We start from the raw sequence: 23163 nt of genomic DNA, 5'->3' as shown, positions 1-23163 counted from the left end.
AGACCACAAAAAATGCAGGCTCTGACAGCAAAAGAGACTTCTTTAAAAAACATTAATAATCTTACTGTTAAAAAACTTTTGACTGGTAGTGTATAATTAAATACACATATAATGCAAAGCATTGTGGGAAGTAACACGATAGTGCCATCTTACCTGTTGCAACACAATGGCTAATCTGACTATTGGTATTCATGTTCACGTATGCATGAACAACCAAGACTCTACAATACTTCTGCTCACAAAACATGACTGTGACAGAGCAAAACGAAGTTTGAAAAAGAAATGTGGAGGCGGAATCCTACCCATAATCAGTGATGACAGGGTCCAGCCCGTCTTTCTCTATAATAGGTGACCTAAAGAAAAGGAAACAGTCATATAGATAACGCCACTATTATCAGCCAAGAACCTCTCAAATGACATTTATTATCAGTTAACAGAGTTAACAACCCTAGTTGTTGTCGGTTTCACAGACAATAGATCTTGTGTGGAAACACGGGTTGATTTAAAGCATGGCACACTTACTGAGAAGGAGATGTGGGGCTGTCCAGTGGCTCTTCAGCCTTGAGTTGATCCCTAAAAACAAAATCTGATCTTTTATTCTTCACTAATAATGAGCCATTATTAACTCTATTTCCTGATCACAAAAAATATCTGGGAGAAAACTCTCAAGATCATATTTCATCAGCTTTTAACAGTTTCCCTAAACTTGATACCCATTGTTTCATTATTTTATTAAGAAAACCATAATGTGTGCACTGTTAGAGAACAGGAAGTACCACTGAAATTCATGAAAAGAAATGAGTGATTATTCAATTTAGCATTTTAAACATGTTACAAATTACAGTGTGAATGGAACAACTCCTCAGTCATAAAGCAATAAACAGTTAAGCATTAACAGACAGCAGCAAGCAGCGCCTGTAATGTCATTATTTTTTTAACAGGAAGATGGGGTTATACCACGAAAGAACAGGTATCATCCAATCAGATTGCTCCAAATCTCATCCATGTTATGACATCACCTTCTTCATTGTTTTGACAGCTCTTTTGATTAACCCGACAGTCTGTCTCTAACCTCAAAGTTAAGGCTCAAATTACTTTGCAACATACTAATGATACTGTTTCTTATTCATTAGAAAACAGTTACTACTCTAATAGTCCTCTAATGGCTGTTTATTCTATGGTGCCATTATAATAATGAGAATCATGTCAAATAGTTTAGTTGTATATAACTGTTTTATACAATTCCCTGTTTCTAACAAGGGGTACATGAAGATGGCAATATAAAATGAATGTATCTATGTCTTTAATGAGTAAACACAAATGAAACTTGAACAACTTATTGTTCTTATTTAAAGCTAAGTGTTATATTACAGTTTATAACTTTAATGTATGACTTGTGTTCACAGTTAGGGGGTTGATATTGAATTACACTTACTTTATGTGATCTATAATGCAATATTCACCGGTAAATACAACTTTTGGATAGCATTCATAAGTAGCCTACTTTAGTTAACATAAGAGATAACATACACATTGTTGCTTAATGTACATTAGATACATTGAAACCTATTAATTTTCATATTAGAATATACAACGACATTAAATCTTGTTCTTAATTAGTTACTATGAAGTATTAGTAGGGCTGGGCGATTAATCGAAAAGTAATCGAAATCGACATTCAGAACCTATAATCGATCAAATTTTTCCAGGTCAATTATTTCAATTACTTTCCCTTTAAAAACACTATTACATGTGGAGTCACGTAAGAGTAATTTTATTTAGAAGAGATACTGCTTATTTTCTACTTATTATTATTATTTTATAAATAATTTAATTGCAAGTTATTTATTTTCACTAATTTAAGAAAAATGTGACTTTTCGTTTTAAGCAATGTGTGCTTTAATTTCAGTTGTTCAACACTGATGTTCAATAAATAATCATAGATAGTAGTTAGTGTGTGTGCACCCTTCATTCAAAAATCTCTCACTTGTAATATGTGAGCATATTTACTGTACAAAACTTGTCAGTGAACTATGAGGGCAAAAAAAATATATATATTTAAATATAATTTTATAAATGAATAAAATAATCGTTCATTAATCGTAATCGGGTTAAAATGTTCAATTAATCGAGATTTAGATTTTAGGCCAAATCGCCCAGCCCTAAGTATTAGGCTACTAAATAGGCTATTCCTAACATATAGTCACTATGAATATCATTTGTAGTGTGATGTAAGGAGGCAGAGATTTGTTAGAACACAACCAACCACCTGAAACCATAATACTTAAGTCCGTAATTCTCCCATTTATGCAAATTATCTTCCTGTACGGATTTCTCTTCACCTGACCAACACGTAAAAGATAACAAACTTACTTTTTGTTGTCATTCTTCTTGTTGCGTCTCCAGAAACTCATTCCAAAGAGGAAGAGAAGCTAGTAAATCCAGTAAGAGAATAGAGTGTGTGCTAGTCACTACCTGGACATTCGTTACCTGTCCTAGCCTACCACAGGTGATCGCTGAACTTCTGTTTGGAGATGTAACAGCGGACCGTGTTGTTTCTCTACTGGCTTTTTTCAACATGTGAGGCAGACAGGGAGGTGTGGAGAAACCCATTTCCACAAATAAAGAGATCCTTTGCGAAAACTGCTGGAATGCTGTACTGCAACTCTGCCCTGGTCTTAAAGTCCTCCAGGTTCACCATTCACAAAGTACATGCGAGTACTGTCTCTGGCAAACAAAATTGTCCATTAGCGTCACTAACACGCTTCAAAGCCAACAATAAAAAGTATAAAACACTAAAGTATTCAAAAGTCGCCAAAAATAATGACATTTTGGTAGATAAATTCATGTATTTTGTTTACGTAAAGTGCCATATTGATATTAGCAAACAGCTTCAACGGCCAGCTAGCTGTTGGCGCTATAGGGAAATAATGAGAAGAATAATGTGTAGTAAACAGTAAAACAGTTTGCACTACAAACCAGTGTGTTCACACTTACGACAATACATTAAAATAATATCGTAAGACACATGAATTTGCAATATCAAGCAGCAAAATGGTTTTGTACAAATAAAAATAGCTGGACGCTAAAGAAATGGAAGTCAGACCCATAAAATGTACAAGGTGGAAAATTTCAGTCTGCTGACTTTTAGTATTTCTCTGTCAGGTTTGAACTGTCAGTGGGGCAAAAGCAGAATGTACAAAATGTAATTTAGAATAATTGGTGTAAGTTAAAAGTTTACATACACCTTGCATAATCTGCAAAATATAAATTCATTTACCAAAATAAGAGGGATCACTCAAAATACATGTTATTTTTATGTAGTACTGTCCCTTGTTTGTCCTGAACAGTTAAACTGCCAGCTGTTCTTTAGAAAAATCCTTCAGGTCCCACAAATCTTTTGGATTTCCAGCATTTTTGTGTATTTGAACCCTTTCCAGCAATGACTATGATTGAGATCCATCTTTTCACCCTGAGGCCAACTGAGGGACTCATATGTAACAATTACAGATGATTCAAATGATCACTGATGCTTCAGAAGGAAAAACGATGCATAACTTTTGGAATTTGAAGATCAGGGTAACTTCAACATATTTTGTTTTCTGGGAAACACGTAAATATCTTCTGTAGCTTCTGAAGGGCAGTACTAAATGAAAAAATATATGATATTTAGGCCAAAATAAGAAAAATGTAGACATCTTCATTCTGTTCAAAAGTTTACACCCCTGGCTTTTAATGCATTGTTTTTTTTCTTCTGAAGCATCAGTGAGCGTTTGAAACTTCTGTAACAGTTGCATATGAGTTCCTCAGTTGTCCTTAGCATGAAAAAATGGATCTCAAAATCTTACATTCATTGTTGGAAAGGGTTCAAATACATAAAAATGCTGAAAAATCAAAGAATCTGGGACCTGAAGGACTTTTCTGAAGAACAGCACGGAGTTTAACTGTTTAGGACGAACAAGTGACTCATGGACAACTATCACAAAACAAAAAACAAAAAAAAAAGCTGTGGATCATTCAGGCAACGACACAGTATTAAGAATCAAGTGTATGTAAACTTTTGAACAGGGTGATTTTTATAAATTCAACTATTATATTCTCTTGTGGACTATATGTAAATGTATTTTATGTGAAATATCTTATTCAAGTCGGTACTAAATTAAAAATAACGTTCATTTTGTATGATCCCTCTTATTCTGGTAAAATAATTAACATTTTGCAGATTCTGCAAGGTTTATGTTAACTTGACTACATACATGACGAATGCGAATGTTAAAGCTAAAACTAACAACATTTCCGATATGCCCCCCAAACTTCCTGCTTCAACTGAACTAGTTAAAAATAGGAAAGTGATAGCAGACTAATAAAAGAAAAAGCAGCAACACCATTTTTTAATAGTTTAATATTTATTTTGTTTGTTTTTAATTACACGTTACTTAACATATTTAAACATTTGCCTCCAATAAAGGGACGTTAAAAAAATAAAATACAATTAGCCTGTTCTTAAAAGGCAGTCAGTGGCCAACATATAAGTGGTTTTCTTTTAGAGGCACACAAAGCTTATACATACATACATACATACATACATGATCAACAACAGACAGAGCATAAGAACATTTTTAACAATATGCAGGGCCGATAATAGAGAAGCAGCAGCCATAAACAGAAGGCCAAGCATTGGTTTGAAATGAGGAGTGCAGGTGTTTTTTAATGCTGTGTTTCTGCAGTAATGCAATCAGTAATGCTCCAAATCTTCATAAATTGAATGAAAATGCTGGTTTGATTATTAGACACAGTTTGTTTTTCCCTTCAATCATTATTTTCACGTCCGCCACACATTTCTGTGCTCAAAGCCAAGCAAGAGTCCTGAACCAAAAAGCAAATATTAATGTCAATATGGGAGGATCTGACAAAGCATTCAAGGAGTGCATTCCTCCATTATGCTGTCAGATGCGTTCATATATAAAGTCTGTATGAAGAAAACCTTCACAGAACACATCCATTGAAGTCACTAAAGACTTCAGAATCCAACTATGCCTGTGAGACTGAACCTTGAAAGCAGGTTCTTGTCATTCATGCATAGTGTGATGCATCTCAGTGAGTCCACCTACTGGCGAAACTACATACAGACAACTGAAATGTTTACGACATGCTGCAAATATATTAATTATAAGGATAACTGCATTGATATTAGGTTTAAATTTAGCGTCTGCTAAGCTTATACCGATTTGTGCACATGAAAGTGCACTATTGATCCCCAGAGAGTGTTTTAAGCATTTTTTTTTAAATGTGGCAGAGCGTGTCTGAAAAGAGTAATGCTATTAAACTATTAACGATTATCATTTTTTATTCACCATGAGCTGCTTTCTCTCTTAAAGGCAAGGCTGAACAGGTAGGCACTAGAGAAAATAATTCTGCCTGATTTAACATGGCTTGATTTTAATATCTATATTTAAATTTAGTCATAAAATTAGATTTGCTCCACTTTTTGTGCCACAATATTCTTTCATCCTATTGCTTCGGCACTTGTCATTTCGGAATACGACAGAAGGGATATTTTCATTAAGCAAACTTCCTATATTCCACATGGTTTATTTTTTGATAAAATAGAATATGTTTTAGGATATGAATACACTGTAGTACAAGATTACTGGCAAACAATTCACAAATATGTACATTTTCATTATTTATAACAGCTATTTATAAATTTGCATGTCAAATAACGACTCTTAGTAGCTTGTCAAGATTTCATGTCTTCAAAAGGACAGAACAAATGAGAGTAAAGTATAAATGCTGTACTGTTAAGATTATAAAGGTAAAACGGCGGTTGCGCGGTTGATCTTTTCTAAATGTCATCAATGTTCTCTTTTAGTAGGGTTGAAAGTAGGGAGTAGTGGTTTATGTAAGATGATAATGTTACAAGCACCTCAGCATCATTTATAGCTGAAATCCACTGATTAGATTTGCAGTTTTGAGGTTTTATGGCTTGTGGGATATGTTCCTGAGAGTGGACAAACATGCCCACAATAAAAACCTCTTGTGTCAGAGAACTATTGCTGAAACTTTGGAAAAAAAAAAAAAAAAGCAAATGAAGCTGCCCAATTCGGCTGCTTGTAAACTTTGAACAATTTGTGTTAATATTGCCCATGAAAGGAAGAGAACGAACCTCAGAACACTTCTTATGGATTTCTTTAAGCTTCCATGTCACAGATCTAAATACATTCACTGCACTGGTAACCTTATAGTATTCACTTCAAATACAGTTGAAGTCAAAAGTTTACTTGCACCTTGCAGAATCTGCAACATGTTAATTATTTGAGCAAAATAAGAGGGGTCATACAAAATGCTTGTTATTTTTTATTTAGTACTGACCTGAATAAGATATTTCACGTAAAATATGTTTACAAATAGTCCACAAGAGAATATAATAGTTGAATTTATAAAAATCACCCTGTTCAAAAGTTTACATACACTTGATTCTTAATACTGTGTCGTTGCCTGAATGATCCACAGTGTTTTTGTTTAATGATAGTTGTTTATGAGTTCCTTGTTTGTCCTGAACAGTTAAACTGCCGAAAACTTCAGAAAAATCCTTCACAAATCTTTGGTCCCACAAATTCTTTGGTTTTTCAGCATTTTTGTGTATTTGAACCCTTTCCAATGAGGACAACTATTACAGAAGGGTGAAAATTTTAACTTATTTTGACTTCTGGGGAACATGTAGGTATCTTTTGCAACTTCTGAAGGCTACTAAATATCACTAAATGAAAAAAAGTGCTATTTTTCCGTTCAAAAGTTTACACCCCTGGCTCTTAACACATTGTTTTTTCTTCTGGAGCATCAGTGAGTGTATGAACACTATGTAATAGTTGCATATAAGTCCCTCAGTTGTCCTCAGTGTGAAAAGATGCATCTCAAAATCATACGGTAATTGTTAAAAGGGTTCAAATACACAAAAATGCTGAAAAACCAAAAACTCTGTGGGACCTATAGGATTTTTCTGAAGAACAGCAGGCAGTTTAACTGTTCAGGACAAACAAGGGACTCATAAACTATCACTTAAAAAAGAAAAAAAAAGAAAAGAAAAACAGCTGTGGATCATTCAGGTAACAACACAGTATTAAGAATCAAGTGTATGTTAACTTTTAAACAGGGTCATATTTATAAATTTTAACTATCATTTTCTCTTGTGGACTATATGTAATCATCTTTTATGTGAAATATCATATTCACGACAGTCCTAAATAAAAAATATGACACCCTCTTATTTTGGTCAAATAATTAACATTTTGAGATTCTGCAAGGTGTATGTAAACCTTAGACTTCAACTGTAGATGGGTATAGATTTGTTCAGAAACACTTGTTCAATTACATTGAACTGGACATCAGATTTTTACAAATAATTATTTTTTTTTGAAAGCGTAGATTAGTGGAGCTCTTTTGATTTGAGGTTATTTAAAAACAAACAGAGTCACGCCAGAGTTTTCAACCCACATAGGCTGCAATGAGTCTATTACCTTTAACTCCATCTTGACTTGGCCTTCATACATTATCCAGCCAACCGGACACCAGGAGAACTCAGTGGACATTCAGAGGAAGCTGGAATCCTAGATGATTATCAAGTGGCTGGAGACAGAGGTGGAAGGATTCTTCTAATTGTGGTGGTTCCAGCCTTCCTCTGCTCCTCCTCCTCCTCCTTGTTGATGTGGCTCGGGTGGTAGTGTTGGTGGTGGAGCTGTATCCAGCTTGGGTCAGGACAGCTCGGATTTGCTGAGGGCTATCGCCAGCTCCAGATCCTCCTGCTCCTGCTGAGTCAGACGAGCCACACGCTCCCGCTCTTCTCTCTCACTCTCCCGCTTCGCCCACTCTATCATGTCCTCCTCTGTAGGGTACTGCTCCACACACATATACACACAAACACACACACACACACACACACACACACACACACACACACACACACACACACACACACATACCATAACCCCATCAGACACCCTGTCAATTTGCACCTGCTTTAAGTAATGTGACCCTGGACCACAAAACCAGTCTTAAGTAGCATGGGTATATTTGTAGCAATAGCCAACAATACATTGTATGGGTCAAACTTACCAATTTCTCTTTAATGCCAAAAATCATTAGGATATTAAGTAAAGATCACGTTCCATGAAGATATTTGATAAACTTCCTACAATAAATGTATCAAAACTTAATTTTTTATCAGTAATATGCATTGCTACGAACTTAATTTGGACAACTTTAAAGGCGATTTTCTCAGTATTTAGATTTTTTTGCACCCTCAGATTCCAGATTTTCAAATAATTGTATACTGGCCAAATATTGTCCTATCCTAACAAACCTTTCAAATGATGTATAAATCCCAACTGTAAAAAATTGACCTTTATGACTGGTTTTGTGGTCCAGGGTCACATATTTCTCAATTTTTATAGTCTAATCTAACATCTAAATGAAGAGGGGTTATGCAGCTATTACAACTAGTGTAAATTGTTTTCTAAAAGTACCAACTTTAAATGTTCAAAAATGGAGTTATGGACTAGTAAGACTGAGGTCACACAAAAATGAAAATCTGCTGAAAATTTAGTCACCCTCAGGCCAACCAAGTGGTTGATGAGTTGTTTTTTTTACCATTATTTTACTATTATATCACACAAACACAGAGCTTTTTGCTTTACAAGACATTAATTGAAGGACTGGAGTCGTATTGACTGCTTGCGGATTACTGGGATGTTTTAATCAGCTCTCATGCTGACGGCACCCATTCACTGCAGAGGATTCATTGGTGAGCAAGTGATGTAATGCTAAATTTCTCCAAAACTGTTCTGATGAAGGAACAAACTTATCTACATCTTGGATGGCCTGATGGTGAATACATTATAAGCTAATTTTCATTTTTGGGGGAACTACTATTTTGTGGTACAACATGCGTAACAGTCTGTTAAAGATTACACTTTTATGTAACAATATAAATGAGAACCATTCATTTGATCGTTTTGTTAAAGTTAAAGAACCTTTACTTTTTCATTAATTTTATATTATTGAGTGAACTATTCCTGTAAGTATTGTTTGGCCAATGACAATGTCACCAAAGTTCTTCATCATTATATAGGGGACAAATGTGGAAGCAATATGGGAGGAAAACAAAAACAAAAAACAGTGATAATGTGGTACGGCTTTTGACACAGGAGGATAAGAGATACAAGATATGTGCTATGATGCAATCCATAAAGCCTTTCAGCTAACATTGGCTCACAAGCCTGCTGACACATGAGACTAAAAAAATGTTAAGAAAGTGTTCTGTTACTAAAGGACTCATTATTTTAATCTCTCTAAAATGTCACTGTTAAAAACAAGGTTTTAAAGAAACAAATCACTCAAAAAACGTCACATGTGACCCTGGACCACAAAACCAGTCTTAAGTAGCATGGTATATTTGTAGGAATAGCCAAAAATACATTGTATGGGTCAAGATTTATGCCAAAAATCATAAGGATATTAAGTAAAGATCATGTTACATCAAGGTATTTTGTAAATTTCCTTCCGTAAATATATCAAAACCTAATTTTTGATTAGTAATATGCATTGCTAAGAACTTCATTTTGACCTCAGACTCCAGTTTTTCAAATCTCCGACAAATATTGTCCTATCCTAACATAACATACATCAATGGAAAGCCTATTTAGCATCATCTTTCAGATTATGTATAAATCTCAATTTTAAAAAAATGACCCTTATGACTGGTTTTGTGGTTCAGGGTTACATATAGTCACCCACATGTTGTTTCAAAAAACTCTGTGGATCACAAGATTAGAAATAACTTTGGATTTCATAATAATAATCATAATAAAATGACTGATCAATAACGAAATTTGTTTATGTTGTGCTCATGTGTCAAGGCTTGGATTGCTCATACAGCCCATCATGCTGAACATGCAGGTATTTCACACAGATGTGAAGGTGTGGACAACCATGGAAGGAGAGATGTAATCTCAACAGTTAGCTGGTAAGCATTTCAACACACAGAACACCAGACCATGACAACTTGACATGACAAAAATAATCTCAAGATGCCTCTCTTGAGGACAAAAAGTAATTTAAAAAATATCAGAGAAGTGTCATCATAAAGCTTAATTCATTTGATGCATTATCTAATAAAGAAAGTTCACAGTGGGGAAAACTGAGAAGACAAGCTCTTTAATTTTAAATAAAAAAATGGTAATACAGAAAGGAGCCAACAACGCTGTCAGCACCCTAGCTGATTAATTTATTTAGCAAATTCTCTGTATAAAAACAAAACAGACTGTATCTCGTCTAAAAAAGAAAAATAAGACGGTGCAGAGAATCATGGGATGTAGATGGAACCAGGAAGTGCTTTACCAGTGAATGGGAAGGAGCAGCCCAATAAGACAGGTGGACACAGTGATTAGTTCGTGCAGTGCAAAGGTAAGGCAAGGCAAAACAGTGAACCAAGGTACGGCAGGGTAATGAACGTGCAAGATGGAATCAAGCCTCAACCAATGGTGGAGAACATGACAAAAGAACACGGGGGTAACAGCCAATAGCAAGCAGCCCCGCCTCTCCTTCCACAGCCAGTGAGAACTTACGCGTGATGTTAGGCATGGTGTGATGTAAATTTAAATACATTCTTTTTGTAAAATAGCTTAATGGAAAAGTTCACTTTCAGAACAAAAATGTACAGATAATTTACTCACCCCCTTGTCATTCTTTCTTCAGGCGTAAAGAAATTATGTTTTTTGAGGAAAACATTTCAGGATTTCCCTCCATATGGTGGACTTCTATGGTGCCCCCGAGTTTGAACTTCCAAAATGCAATTTAAACGCAGATTCAAATGGCTCTAAATGATCCCATCCAAGGAAGAAAGGTCTTATCTAGCGAAACGATTGGTTATTATTTTTTTTGTTGGTTAATTACAATTACAATTTATGTACTTTTTAACCTCAAACGCTCATCTTGTCTAGCTCTGCGAGAACTTTGTGTAGGGTAGGTCAAAAAACTCCCATCTCATTTTCTACTGCAACTTCAAAATCTTCTTTGCTCGTTCGCTTTGGAAACACTGGGTTAGTACTTCTTCTTCGATGTACCCTAACTGTCTTGAACCGGAATACAGAGAGCTTACGCAGAGCTAGACAAGACGAGCATTTGAAGTTAAAAAGCATATTAATTGTCTTTTTTTTTTTTTGAGAAAATAACCGTTTCACTAGATAAGACCATTCATCCTCAGCTGGGATCGTTTAGAGCCCTTTAAAGCTGCATTTAAACTGCATTTTGGAAGTTCAAACTCATGGGCACCATAGAAGTCCACTACATGAAGAGAAATCCTGAAATGTTTTCCTCAAAAAACAATTTCTTCACGACTGAAGAAAGAAAGACTGGAAGCATGAACATCTTGGATGACAAGGCTTGAGTAAATTATCTGTAAATGTTTGTTCTGGAAGTGAACTTCTCCTTTAACAGAAACATTTAACACTTTTTTTTAGTAGAAGCATAAGCCTAGATTTAGAATAGATAAATAATTTCATTAGAAGCTCATTTATATGTACAAAAAACATTACATTTCACATACAGATAATAAAATAGAGTCGTCAAAATATTGAATGACAAGCATTTCTTTGCAGAAAAAAAAAACAAAGAAAAGGGCTGTGAGGGGTCGAGAGGTCAAGGCTGCTGCTTGGAGGAGGTGAAATGTCAGGGTTCACTACTGGGGTTCAGGAGGGGGAGAGGGGGAGGAGCTCACTTTGTCAAAGCTGGCGAATCGGTTGGGGTCGCGTGGGGCTTGGTTGGGTGAGGAAGGGGCGAAGGGGTCTGGTACCGAGTCTTTAGCGGGGAGGGAGGAGAACTCTCCAGAACCCTGAGCCTTGAACAGACCACGCCTCTGAAATGACTCGGACGACTCCGATCGGTGGATGTTGGACCGCTTACCTTCAGGGACATACACAGTACAACAAAATGTCTCAAAGTACAACAAAATAGCTTAAAGGCTTAGTTCACTCACAAATGAAAATTACCCCATGATTTACTCACCCTCAAGGAATCTTAGGTGTATATGACTTTCTTCTTGCAGACGAATCCAATCAGAGTTATATTAAAATTTTTCCTAATGGCAGTGGGTGAGTGTTTCTGTGCAACAGTACAAAAGAAGTCCAATAAAGCGCATCCATCCATAAAAATAAAAGCCCCACATGACTCTGGGGGGTGAATAAAGGCCTCCTGTAGTGAATCGATGCATTTTTCTAAGAAAAATATCCATACTTAAAAACGTAATAGTCACTTTAATCTAGCTTGCGCTAACAATCGGAGATGGAAGCAGCTTGTGAGTCTCGTGAAAACCACCATTTGTTTACAGGAGCAAAGGAAGCAAAGATTCCTGACTGTATTAAGGGAAAACCAGTCTCCTCTTGGCTTGTATCAAAATCCTCCGACATTTTTCTTTACAAATCCTTGTTTTGAACTTCTAATTCGTGACCTTTTTTTTTGTTTTGATCTCTCCAATGCGCGTACGCATTCATCACTTCTGAGAGGCGCATGCGCAACGTGTACAACTGTCAGCTGACAGTTACAAAAATTAAAAAAGCATTACAAAATCACATTGATTTGCTAAAGGAAGCCCTTATTCACTCCCGGGAGCCATGTGAGGCACTTTTTATTATGGATGGATGGACTTTATTGGACTTCTTTTTGACTGTTGAACAGAAACACCCAGCTACTACCATTATAAAGCTTTGAAGAGCCAGGATACTTTTTAAAATAACTCCAATTGGATTCTTCAGAAAGAGGAAAGTCATATACACCTAGGATGACTTGAGGGTGAGTAAATCATGGGCTGATTTTCATTTTTGGGTGAACCAACTCTTTAAAGAACAACAATGAAAACGTCAATCAAATCATATATTTATTCTGATAAAACATCAGCTCACCTGGGGGTGGAGGTGGAGGTCTGGTGGGTGTTCCGGTTTTGGGCGGTAATGCTGGAGGAACATCTGACTGAGTGTCTTCCTTAAATAAATTCTTGTTTGTACTTGAGTCGAATGGATCGCTGCCATTAGACTGAAAGGAAAGGGATAATTTCAACAGCTGCAACCCATATTCAATCTGATTTAAATCATGTGGATAAATTAATTGGCAATTGAGCTGGAATACTAGGCTTCTGTTTATGGTAATGACCCTTACCTTTGCTAAGCTGCTAAAGTCTGCAAAACCTCCTCCAAAAGTCTCATTGCCAAATACTGCAGCAAAAGGATCTGAAAGAAAATGAGGTACACAAACATTTTAGATACTTTTTGATAGCTCATGAGCTTAATACACTACCAGTCAAAAGTTTTTGAACAGTCTCTTCTGCTCACCAAGACTGCATTTATTTGATCCAAAGTACAGCAGTAAACAGAAAAAATATATATTTTTACTATTTTTTAGATATATTAAAATGTAAATTTATTCCTGTGATTTCTGAATTTTTTTTTGCAGAAAAAGATGAATTTTTACTTTAGTCACATGATCCTTCAGAAAGCATTCTAATATGCTGATTTGCTACTCAAAAACATTTATTATTATGGTTAAAAAGAAGCTAAGTAGAATTTTTTTAGGTTTCTTTGATGAATTGAAAGATCAGAACTTCATTTTTCTGAAATAGATTTTTTGTATAACATGATAAATGTCTTTATTTGTATTCATGATAGATTAATTAACATATTAACAATATTGAAAAATTGAAAATGTAACATGTATTTAGCAAAATGCTTCTCTCTAGAGCAATTTTTTTCTAGTTGACTAATGAGCTTTGTAGCTTTCCTAAGGTCATTGTTTCCAAGCTGTTTTACTGACATTTTTCTGTGAATAAAACACTGATGATTCTATTAGACATGATACATTTCTAAGTTGTTTCTTTCAACAAAGCTAGAGTGAACTGCCATGCCACATTAAGAGCATCAAAACATCATTTATTGTTTGAGTTCTGTGATAAAATTGACAAAATTAGTAAGCCAAGCTTTGTTTGTCAATACTAACAAAGCACAAAGTGTATTGTCATTGCATGGCACACACTACAAATAATGTTTAATGAAAATGTGTTCATGCATCAACAGAAAAAAAAGCATAGACTAAAAGATTGATCTTGGAAATTAATAACTGGTATTTACTTCATCAAAATGAATATTGATTATAATCGTGAAATAAATACTGTCAACCCAGCCTAGTAATGCTCATTCTACCTGGGTCTGAGTTAGTGGCCACTGTAGTTCCTCCTGGAGCAAAAGGATCATTGGCTGCTGTTGGTCCATCTCTCTGAAAGGACAAGGAAGAGGAAATTTAACATCAAATTCAGCCAAGTCATGCTAATAAAACACTTTATAACTGCAAGCTTAATATGAGACAATTCAAAAGCTTGCTTTAGGGTTTGTACCACCAAGAATTAGGTATGATTCATAATGCATTTAGCAGAATACACTGGCAGTCACTTTTGTAAAAATAACAGCTTACAAATGCTATCATAAATCAAGTGTGGCAGACACTCTAAACTAACAGAACACATTTGAATAGGATTTAAAAGAGTTTAGCTCTACAGCACTCACTGCAGGAACATCTGATCCTCCAAACGGGTCGTGTCCTGTGCCAGTCGAGCTGAAGGGATCAGAGTCTCCCAAGGCATCCATTTTAGATCCAAATGGATCAGTGTCTTGGATGTTACCGCTACCGGAAGCAAACGGGTCTGGAGTGACAGCATTGCTGGTTTTGGATGTGAATGGATCAGGCTCCTTTGGCCCTGTGGTGGCACTGAATGGATCGGAGGAACCGAAAGGATCTCCAGATGGGAAAGCACCTGAAGACTGCTTGAAGAAATTGTCTGCCGCAAATGGGTCTGTGCCTTTAAAAGGGTCCCCACCGAAAGGATCTGGAAAGCAAAACAACATTTTACGACTTGGGCTGTGAATGGATATTTTGCAAATGAATTGTAAGACAGTTAGCAAATACTAACCTGAAATGTCAACTTTTGAGAAAGGATCTTCAGTGAATGGATCACCTGCAAATGTAGTTTTATATAAGTTTACCAGTTATTTATTTTTCTTCAAAGCAACTTTTAGTACACTTATTACAAAGACAACCTAGAGCTGCATGATTAATGCCTGATTGATGACTTTACTTTGTGTGCAGATCTTACTGTCAGTGAAAGGGTCCGAATGAAAGAAGTCAAGGCCAGGACCGCTAGGCGGGTTAGTGGGCGGCAATGAAACTGGCTGGGCAGCTTCCTTCTTCTCTGGCTCCGCAGTTTCAGCCTAGACATTCACAAAATCCATTAGGATAAACATATTTATTATTATTATAAAATTATACATTACCAGTCAAATGTTTTTGAACAGTAAGATTTTTTTTTTTTTTTTTTAAAGAAGTCTCTTCTTTTAAAGAAGTCTCTTCTGCTCACCAAGCCAGCATTTATTTGATCCAAAATACTGCAAAAGCAGTAATATTGTGAAATATTTTTTTACTATTTAACATAACTGCTTTCTATTTTAATATATTTTAAAATGTAATTTATTTCTGTGCTCAAAGCTGAATTTTCTGCATAATTACTCCAGTCATCAGAGTCACATGATCCTTCAGAAATCATTATAATATGTGGATTTGCTGTTCAGCATTTATTATTATTATCAATATTTAAAACAGTTGAGTACATTTTTTCAGGATTCTTTGATGAATAGAAAGATCCAAAGATCAGCATTTATCTCAAATAAAAGGCTTTTGTAACATTATAGACTATACGATTCAAAAGCTTGGAGTCAGTATAATTCTTCTTCTTTTTTTGGGAAAGAAATTATAGAAATAATACTTTTATTTAGTAAGGGTGGTTTAAATTGATCAAAAGTGATGATAAGGGCATTTATAATGTTACAATAGATTCTATTTTTAGAAAAATGCTGTTCTTCTGAACTTTGTTCATCAAAGAACAAAATAAATAATGCTTTTTGAGCAGCAAATCAGAATATTAGAATGATTTCTGAAGGACCATGTGACTGGAATAATGATGCTAAATTTTTTTGCTTTAAAATCACAGGAATAAATACATTTAAATAGTAAAAATATTTCAAAATGCTGTACTTTTTATTGCTGTACTTCAAATAAACGCAGGCTTGGAGACTTCATTAAAAACATTAAAAATCTTACTGTTTAAAAACCTTTGATTGGTAGTGTACACATACTCACAATCGAAAACAACATGCTCTGACTAGTACTTACAATATGACCCTCATATTATCCCAAAAATAAATTAAAATGTTAAATATTAAAAAAAAATTGAATTGGTCAACGATTACGATTTGTCATAATCATTCAACCTTTGGGGTGCTGGTGGCAGGCTGCTCCTCTGCCTTTTCATTCTCTTCAACTACCTCTGGCTCTGGGTTGGCTTGTGTTGTGCTTTCCTGAAAACAGAGTGGCATAAAAAGTCAGTCACACACGAGAACCAATTTGTAATGGCATGTGAGATTGGCATTTTACATGATATACAATAACAGGAAGTGTTTGCTGACCGTGTTCCCCTGAGGCCAGGCCATCACAGTGGAGCTGGCAGTGGATAACCCACTGTTGTAAAGGTCAGCGCTATAAAAGTCAACTTTAGGCTCCTTCTCCTCTGGGCTGGTGAATGGCTCTTCTGCCTCTGACCCGGGCTGCTCCTCTGTGACTCTGAGCTCCTGCGGTTCATCCACGGATGAGTCCTCCTCTTCATCCTGGACTTTGTCCTCTTTGAGTTTCTCTGGCGACTGTGCTGTGGGTTGAGGCCACTGCAGTTGCTCCAGCTGCTCAGAGGAGGGCGCTGTTCCATTGACAAGCACCGGCTCCTCCAGGATTTTCCAAGTAAGCCGTGCAGTCACTTCTCTCTCCTCCGTTTTAAGATCAGTCAATCGCTTCTGTTCCTGCGATAAACCGCACAGTGTGTGAGATATTTTAAGCAAGTAGTTCAAGTAGTTTGTAACTAGGAATGGAACTAATGATAATTAAGCCAGAACTTTTATAAAAAGTAGCAAACAAGAAAGAAAGAGCAGGAAAAAAAAAAAGCAGAAAAAATTTAGAAGTGGATGGTAATAGAAATGAGGATTTTTTTAAAAGTAAAAATATCACCTCATTTGCAATTAAAATGAACATACATTCTTAAAACAGATATTTCCTGTTCTAAAAGCATTGTTTAAAGCCAAAACATACACACAGCTTGCAGTTAAAATTCTGTTATTATGCCAAGTGGTTTGGAAAATAGATGGATGGATTGGATGATAATTATTATAACTCATTTTCATCCTAGGCTTATCCTTTTTGGATTACTCCAATAATAAGAATTTATTATTATTAGGTTTTATTATTTACAGAACATTGTCTTTAATAATTGCTATTGCCAAAAAAGAATTGCTATTGGCAAATAATAATATATATTTTTAAATAATTATTATATAAAATGATTATTATACAAAAAAGGGAAATATTTCTTTAACTCAAGTAAAATAATAATAATAATTATTATTATTATTAATATGATTATATCAACATTCATTTTTATTATTTATTGAACATTTGTCTTTATTGTTGCACTATATTGTTTACATGGTTTGCACTCTCTACCATGTGCCCTTACTTGTATATTGTGTTTTTCATTTTATATATTATGTTTATTTGTATTTATTCATATTTTTTTAATTCTACCTTTGTATTTAATGTTACTGTTTGTATTTAATGTTACTGTTTGTATTTAATGTTACTGTTTGTATTTAATGTTACTTGTATGCACCATGGGTCTGAGAGTAACGCAATTTCAATTCTCTGTATGTCCTGTACATGTGGCAGAATTGACAATAAAGTTGACTTTGACTTTGACTTTTAATCAGTGCAAAAAATAATTGCCATCGCTAGGGCTAATGCCAAATAATAATAAGTATTTATAACAATAAATAATTATCCAAAAAATGGAAACACTCTTTTAACTCAGGTAAAATTATTATTATTAGGTTTTATTTTTTACTAAACAGTGTCTTTAATCATATATATATAATTTTTTTATATAATTATTATTTAAATAATTTATTGAACATTATATTTAATTAGTGCTATTGCCACAAAATAATTGCCGTTGCTTTTGCCAAATAATAATAATAATTATTATTCTTATTATTTAAATAATTATTATCCAAAAATGGAAACATTCTTTCCATAATTTCCATTTCCATAATCTTTCTGTAAAAAAAAAAAGAATAAGCACTATTATTATTATTATTATTATTATATGTTATTATCATCATCAGTTTTTATAATAATTGCCATTGCAGTGCTATTGAAAAACAAAAATATTATATTATAATTATTATTATTATTTTTACTATTATTATTAATTATATTATCATTATTATTTGTTTCATTATTTATAGAACATATATATTATATTTATAGAACAAATAATAATAATAATAATAATTCTAATTATTATTATTATTATTATTAATATTATCATCATCATTAGTTTTTATATTTATTGAACATTGTCTTGATTTATTGTCATTGTCAGTGCTGTTGCCAAAAATAATTGCAAATGCAATTATTTAAATAATTATTATCCAAAAACTTCTGTAAAATAATAATAATAATAATTATTATTATTTGTTTTACTGAACATTGTCTTTACTCAGTGCTGTTGCCAAAACATGGAAACATTCCTTTAACTCAGGTAAAATCCCCTTTAAACATGGCGTTATATTACTAAGAGGGTTAATGCAGATAGCAGATACGAACACGTGAAGTTAACTAAAAAACAGATAAAAATCTCACTAACCTGAGCAATCTGTGAGTGTGATTCTTTAACAGCATCCTCAAGAGGGCAGAGTTGATCACGGGCAGACTGAACCTTCTCTCCCAGCTGACGGGTCTCCTCCTGCAGATGGAGCAGTTCTTCTCTGGCTCTGGTCAACTCCTCCTCGTAGTCACCGATTCTCTGCTCCTGCTCAGAGTGCTCCACCTGCAATGACTGGATCTGAACACAAACATGCACACACAGAGACAGGTGGGGAAAAAAGGCAAAGAGTACAATAAAATATCTGAGATCAGCATACCTATGACTTTTAAAGCAACGGAAGTGAGAATGCATTTGTATCCATTCAAATGGACTAAGTGAAATAGTGTGAATTCTGCTGTACTGTGTCTCCCTTTCTCTTCCACTCTTTTGTTTCCCTGGCCACACACAAATCTGCATATGAAAACATCATGCAAAATAGCATGTGAGATTAAGACTAGTGTGTTCAAGACTGCCCAGTCATGCGATACTTCAAATCAGTGCATACTTTTTGAGTTGTTATTATTTATTTCTCTTTCTCACTATGTCTGTCTCATACCAGTTGGCTTTCCTGGCTGCATTGTTGCTGTATGAGTGTAAGCTGCTCCTCCAGAGAGCGTTTCTGCTCGTCCAGCCTCTCCAGCTTCTCCTGCACCTCCTGTCGCTCCGCCTGCAGGCGGCTCAGTTCCTCCGAGCCCTTCTGAACCTCTTCCTGCAGGTCCTGAGAGAGAGAGAAAGAGTGTTTGTGTTAAGAGGCCTTTCAACACATCTTTATCAGTCTAATAATAAACAGGACTTCATCATCACTGACAACAGTGCAGAGAACAGATGCAGCTCTAAATGTGAAGATAAAAAGCACTAGAGGACAAGACGATACTGAGATACGTGTGTAAACCAGTTATAATGGCACACCAGTCAGCAAAGCCAACGTAAACAAATGAAATCAGATAGACTGCAATTATGTGCTTGAAAGTAACACAAGAGCTTCACTGATCCTCAAACAAAGGAATGGCACCTTAGCTTTCACACAGCAGCTTTCTTTTCTCAACAGCTGTTCCCTTGTAGAAGTGAGAAGAACATTATACAAAGAATAAATTCAATTCTGATCCTTGCAGGGAAAGAAGCTAGAGACAGAAAGAATAAACAATGAAAATTGTAATGTTAGCCTTACATAACCAGACCCTTTGACCATCAACCATGGCTCTGTCTAGAATGGCACACTTAAAGTGTGGTTTCGTGGCCTTCGCTTTCGTGTGTCTAGGAAATAACAAGACCACAGAATGTCCCGTTGGGCATTGTATGATTTGTCTTCACGTCCACCATGCAGCCGTATGCCGAACCTACAGTAATGCTGACTTCATAGCTGAATATTACCCAACAGCTCATGTGGGAAAGTGTAGACACGTAGGAGGACTGTGAGGCTTAAGGGTGCCATCTGGAAAAGGGCCATGAAGTCTGTTCCACACAGCAGATTATTCTGGCCAAGAGCTGCCCACTTAGACAGGAAGAGGACGTCTGAACATGTTAAGAAAAGAGCCATTTAGTTCTGATTTTGTGCTGTTTAGTGGCGGGTTTATTTTGAAATGGGTTGTACCACAATAAAAAACAATGTGGCACTTTATTTTAGTGCCCTATTTACAAATTACATGTACTTATTATAGTAATAACAGTAAATTTTGCATAATTACATGCAATTAACCTGAACCAATCCACAATCCTAGTAAGTATGTTATTAATGAATATTACTCAGTACTTAATTTTATAATTACACTGTAACAAGGACAACTGTATCTCTGGGAAAAAAACTGGAACTGGAAAAAAAGAAAAGAAATACAATATTGTTTAAAAGTTTGGGGTCAGTCTCTTACATTGACCAAGGCTGCATTTATAAAAAAAAAAAATAAAAAAAAAAGTCAAAATAGTACTATTGTGAAATATTATCATTTAAAATAACCGTTTTCTATTTTAATATATTTTAAAATTTAATTTATTTATTTTCTTAGACGGCAAAGATGACTTTTCAGCATCATTACTCCGGACTATTTTTATAAAATAAAATAAAAATTCTTACAATCTCTTACAATTACCAAGGCAGATTTTTAAACACAACATGCAGTAAAAATTGTACTACTGTGAAATATTATTATAATTTAAAAAAATATATTTTCCATTTTTCTATTCTAACTATTTTCTGTTTTTCTATTTCTTTTGCAACACTACAGAAGAATATACTATTGTTCAAAGGTTTGGGGTCAGTAAGTCTCTTACATTTACCAAGGCTGCATTAAAAAAAAAAAAAATGAAATGAAAGTGAAATATTATTATAATTTAAAATAACAGTTTTCTACTTTAATATATTTTACAATGTAATTTAGTCCTTTGATGGCAAAGCTGAATTTTCAGCATCATTACTCCAGACTTCAGTGTCACATGATCCTTCAGAAATCATTGTAATATGCTGATTTGATGCACAAGAAACATTTCTTATCATTATTAATGTTGAACACAAATGTGCTGCTTAATATTTGTGTAAACCATGATATATATTATTCAGGATTCTTTGATGAATAAAACAGCAATTATTTGATATCTTTTGTAACACTATACATTTCTTTACTATGACTTTATCAAATTAATGCATTCTTGTGAATAAAAAAATATTATATATAATAATATATTAATAAAATAAAATAAAAAATAGATTAGAAAAATAGAAAAAAGAATACACATAATGGTTTGGTTCATTAAACTCAACTGAACTGAAAAAAAAAAGGAAACTGTACTGTTACACTACAGTAAAAATAGTACTTTTGTGAAATATTATAAAAATAAAATAATATAATATTTTTAAAACATTAATTTAAAACATTTGGGGTCTGTAAGTCTCTTACATTCACCAAGGCTGATTTTTTTTTTTTTTTTTAATAAAACATGCAGTAAAAATTGTACTACTGTGAAATAATGGTATAATTTAAAATAACTGTTTTCTATTTTAATAGATTTTAAAGTGTAATTTATTTTCTTTGATGGCAAAACTGAATTTTTAGCATCATTATTCTTCACAGTATCACATGATCCTTCAGAAATCATTCTAATATGCTGATTTCATGCTTTAGAAACATTTCTTATTATTATCATCAATGTTGAAACAGTTGTGCCGTTTAATATTTTGGTGTAAACTGTGAAACATATTATTCGGGGTTCTTTGATGAATAGAATAGCAATTATTTGAAATCTTTTGCACTATACATTTCTTTATTATCACTTTTTTAAAAAACTTTTTTTTTTTTTTTTTTACAAACTGATGTTCAGTGAATCGTGCTATTTTTGTGTGAAAATACATATTACATGGTCAATAATGGTTGGCAGGTTAAACATTCTGTAATATATATAGTCATCTATAGAACCTCAGTGAAAATACAGAATATCTAACTGTACAAAAGCAAAGGTTAGATACTGAGGGCTAAGGGGGAAAAAAAAGCCAATAAATTTGTCAAATATAAGAAAAGAATCAGATCCGAAAGGAAACAAAAAAGCACCTACAATGATAACAAAAGACAACCATGTCATTTCCACTGTCATTTCCTTTTTCACCTTGAGGCGCTATGAGAGTGCTGGGCGACTGTGACTGAGTGGCTCCTAAAAATAACAGGTCTACAGCAGCAGAACTGAATAACCGCTCGCAGCGAAGATGGAAACCTTCACACGTCTAATGCACAAACGTCTCCTCGTCCAATCAGAGGCTGCGCCGGGAGCCGACAGCCCCCGAAATAGAATCTATTCATCATCCCAGGGTTTAAACACAGCGGAGGCTCAAACTAAAACTCAGCACACATTCTTATTTAATTATTCAATGCCTGGAGCTGCCTACCAGCACTGAGTGTTTCAAGGCTAATCTATTAAGAGCCTAAACAAATATTGATTACATTCATGATTTGTAAGAGGCCCTTGCTTCTGACAGCTTACAATATTGATTTTTAATTCTCTTAATGTTGCACTTTTGCATAGGTGAAAGCAGCACTTCTTTTATTTTTTGATTTAATGGACATCATTTGAACTGCATTATTTAGACGGTAGTAAGAGAAAGATCCATTTTAATTATGCTATTCATAAAGGTAAAAGCACACAAGTGTCACTGGCACATTTTCAAATTCAAAAATGAAAAGAAAACAGCAAATCAGCATGATAAGCGGCCTTGTTTGATGACAGGAAAGGAGAACCCTAGAGAGTGGGACCAGCTGTGCTATCAGTACGCCATCTAATATCCATATGCACACACACATCAGGTTTCTCTTCCTGTATGCTTACACACACACACACACACACAC

At 34.5% G+C, this 23163-nt stretch overlaps 2 protein-coding genes across 4 annotated transcripts in view; both read right to left on the bottom strand.

Annotated features, from left to right (window-relative positions):
- The window catches only part of ttc39a (tetratricopeptide repeat domain 39A), a 36117-nt gene extending 33540 nt beyond the window's left edge, over positions 1-2577 (bottom strand). The window contains exons 1-3 of the mRNA XM_073818699.1: positions 2374-2577; positions 523-573; positions 303-353 (exon numbers count right to left, since the gene is read on the bottom strand). Coding sequence (XP_073674800.1) covers positions 303-353; positions 523-573; positions 2374-2414 — 143 coding nt within the window. The 5' untranslated portion in view covers positions 2415-2577. The remainder of the gene's footprint in view (positions 1-302; positions 354-522; positions 574-2373) is intronic.
- Positions 2578-4393: 1816 nt separating this feature from the next.
- eps15 (epidermal growth factor receptor pathway substrate 15) overlaps positions 4394-23163 on the bottom strand; it is a 40627-nt gene continuing 21857 nt past the window's right edge. The window contains exons 14-25 of one of the 3 annotated variants that reach the window (XM_073818565.1): positions 19395-19556; positions 18839-19036; positions 16557-16940; positions 16362-16448; positions 15191-15305; positions 15008-15052; positions 14604-14923; positions 14244-14316; positions 13207-13277; positions 12954-13083; positions 11774-11958; positions 4394-7892 (exon numbers count right to left, since the gene is read on the bottom strand). In XM_073818565.1, the coding sequence (XP_073674666.1) occupies positions 7752-7892; positions 11774-11958; positions 12954-13083; positions 13207-13277; positions 14244-14316; positions 14604-14923; positions 15008-15052; positions 15191-15305; positions 16362-16448; positions 16557-16940; positions 18839-19036; positions 19395-19556 (1911 nt within the window). In that variant the 3' untranslated portion in view covers positions 4394-7751. Of the gene's footprint in view, positions 7893-10196; positions 11959-12953; positions 13084-13206; positions 13278-14243; positions 14317-14603; positions 14924-15007; positions 15053-15190; positions 15306-16361; positions 16449-16556; positions 16941-18838; positions 19037-19394; positions 19557-23163 lie in introns of those variants that run through there. The other 2 variants (XM_073818566.1, XM_073818567.1) reach the window with 2 other exon arrangements.

This window comes from Garra rufa, chromosome 15 (genome assembly GCF_049309525.1).
Source record: "Garra rufa chromosome 15, GarRuf1.0, whole genome shotgun sequence".
Classification (NCBI taxonomy): domain Eukaryota; kingdom Metazoa; phylum Chordata; class Actinopteri; order Cypriniformes; family Cyprinidae; genus Garra; species Garra rufa.
This window is presented reverse-complemented; position numbering and strand designations above follow the sequence as displayed.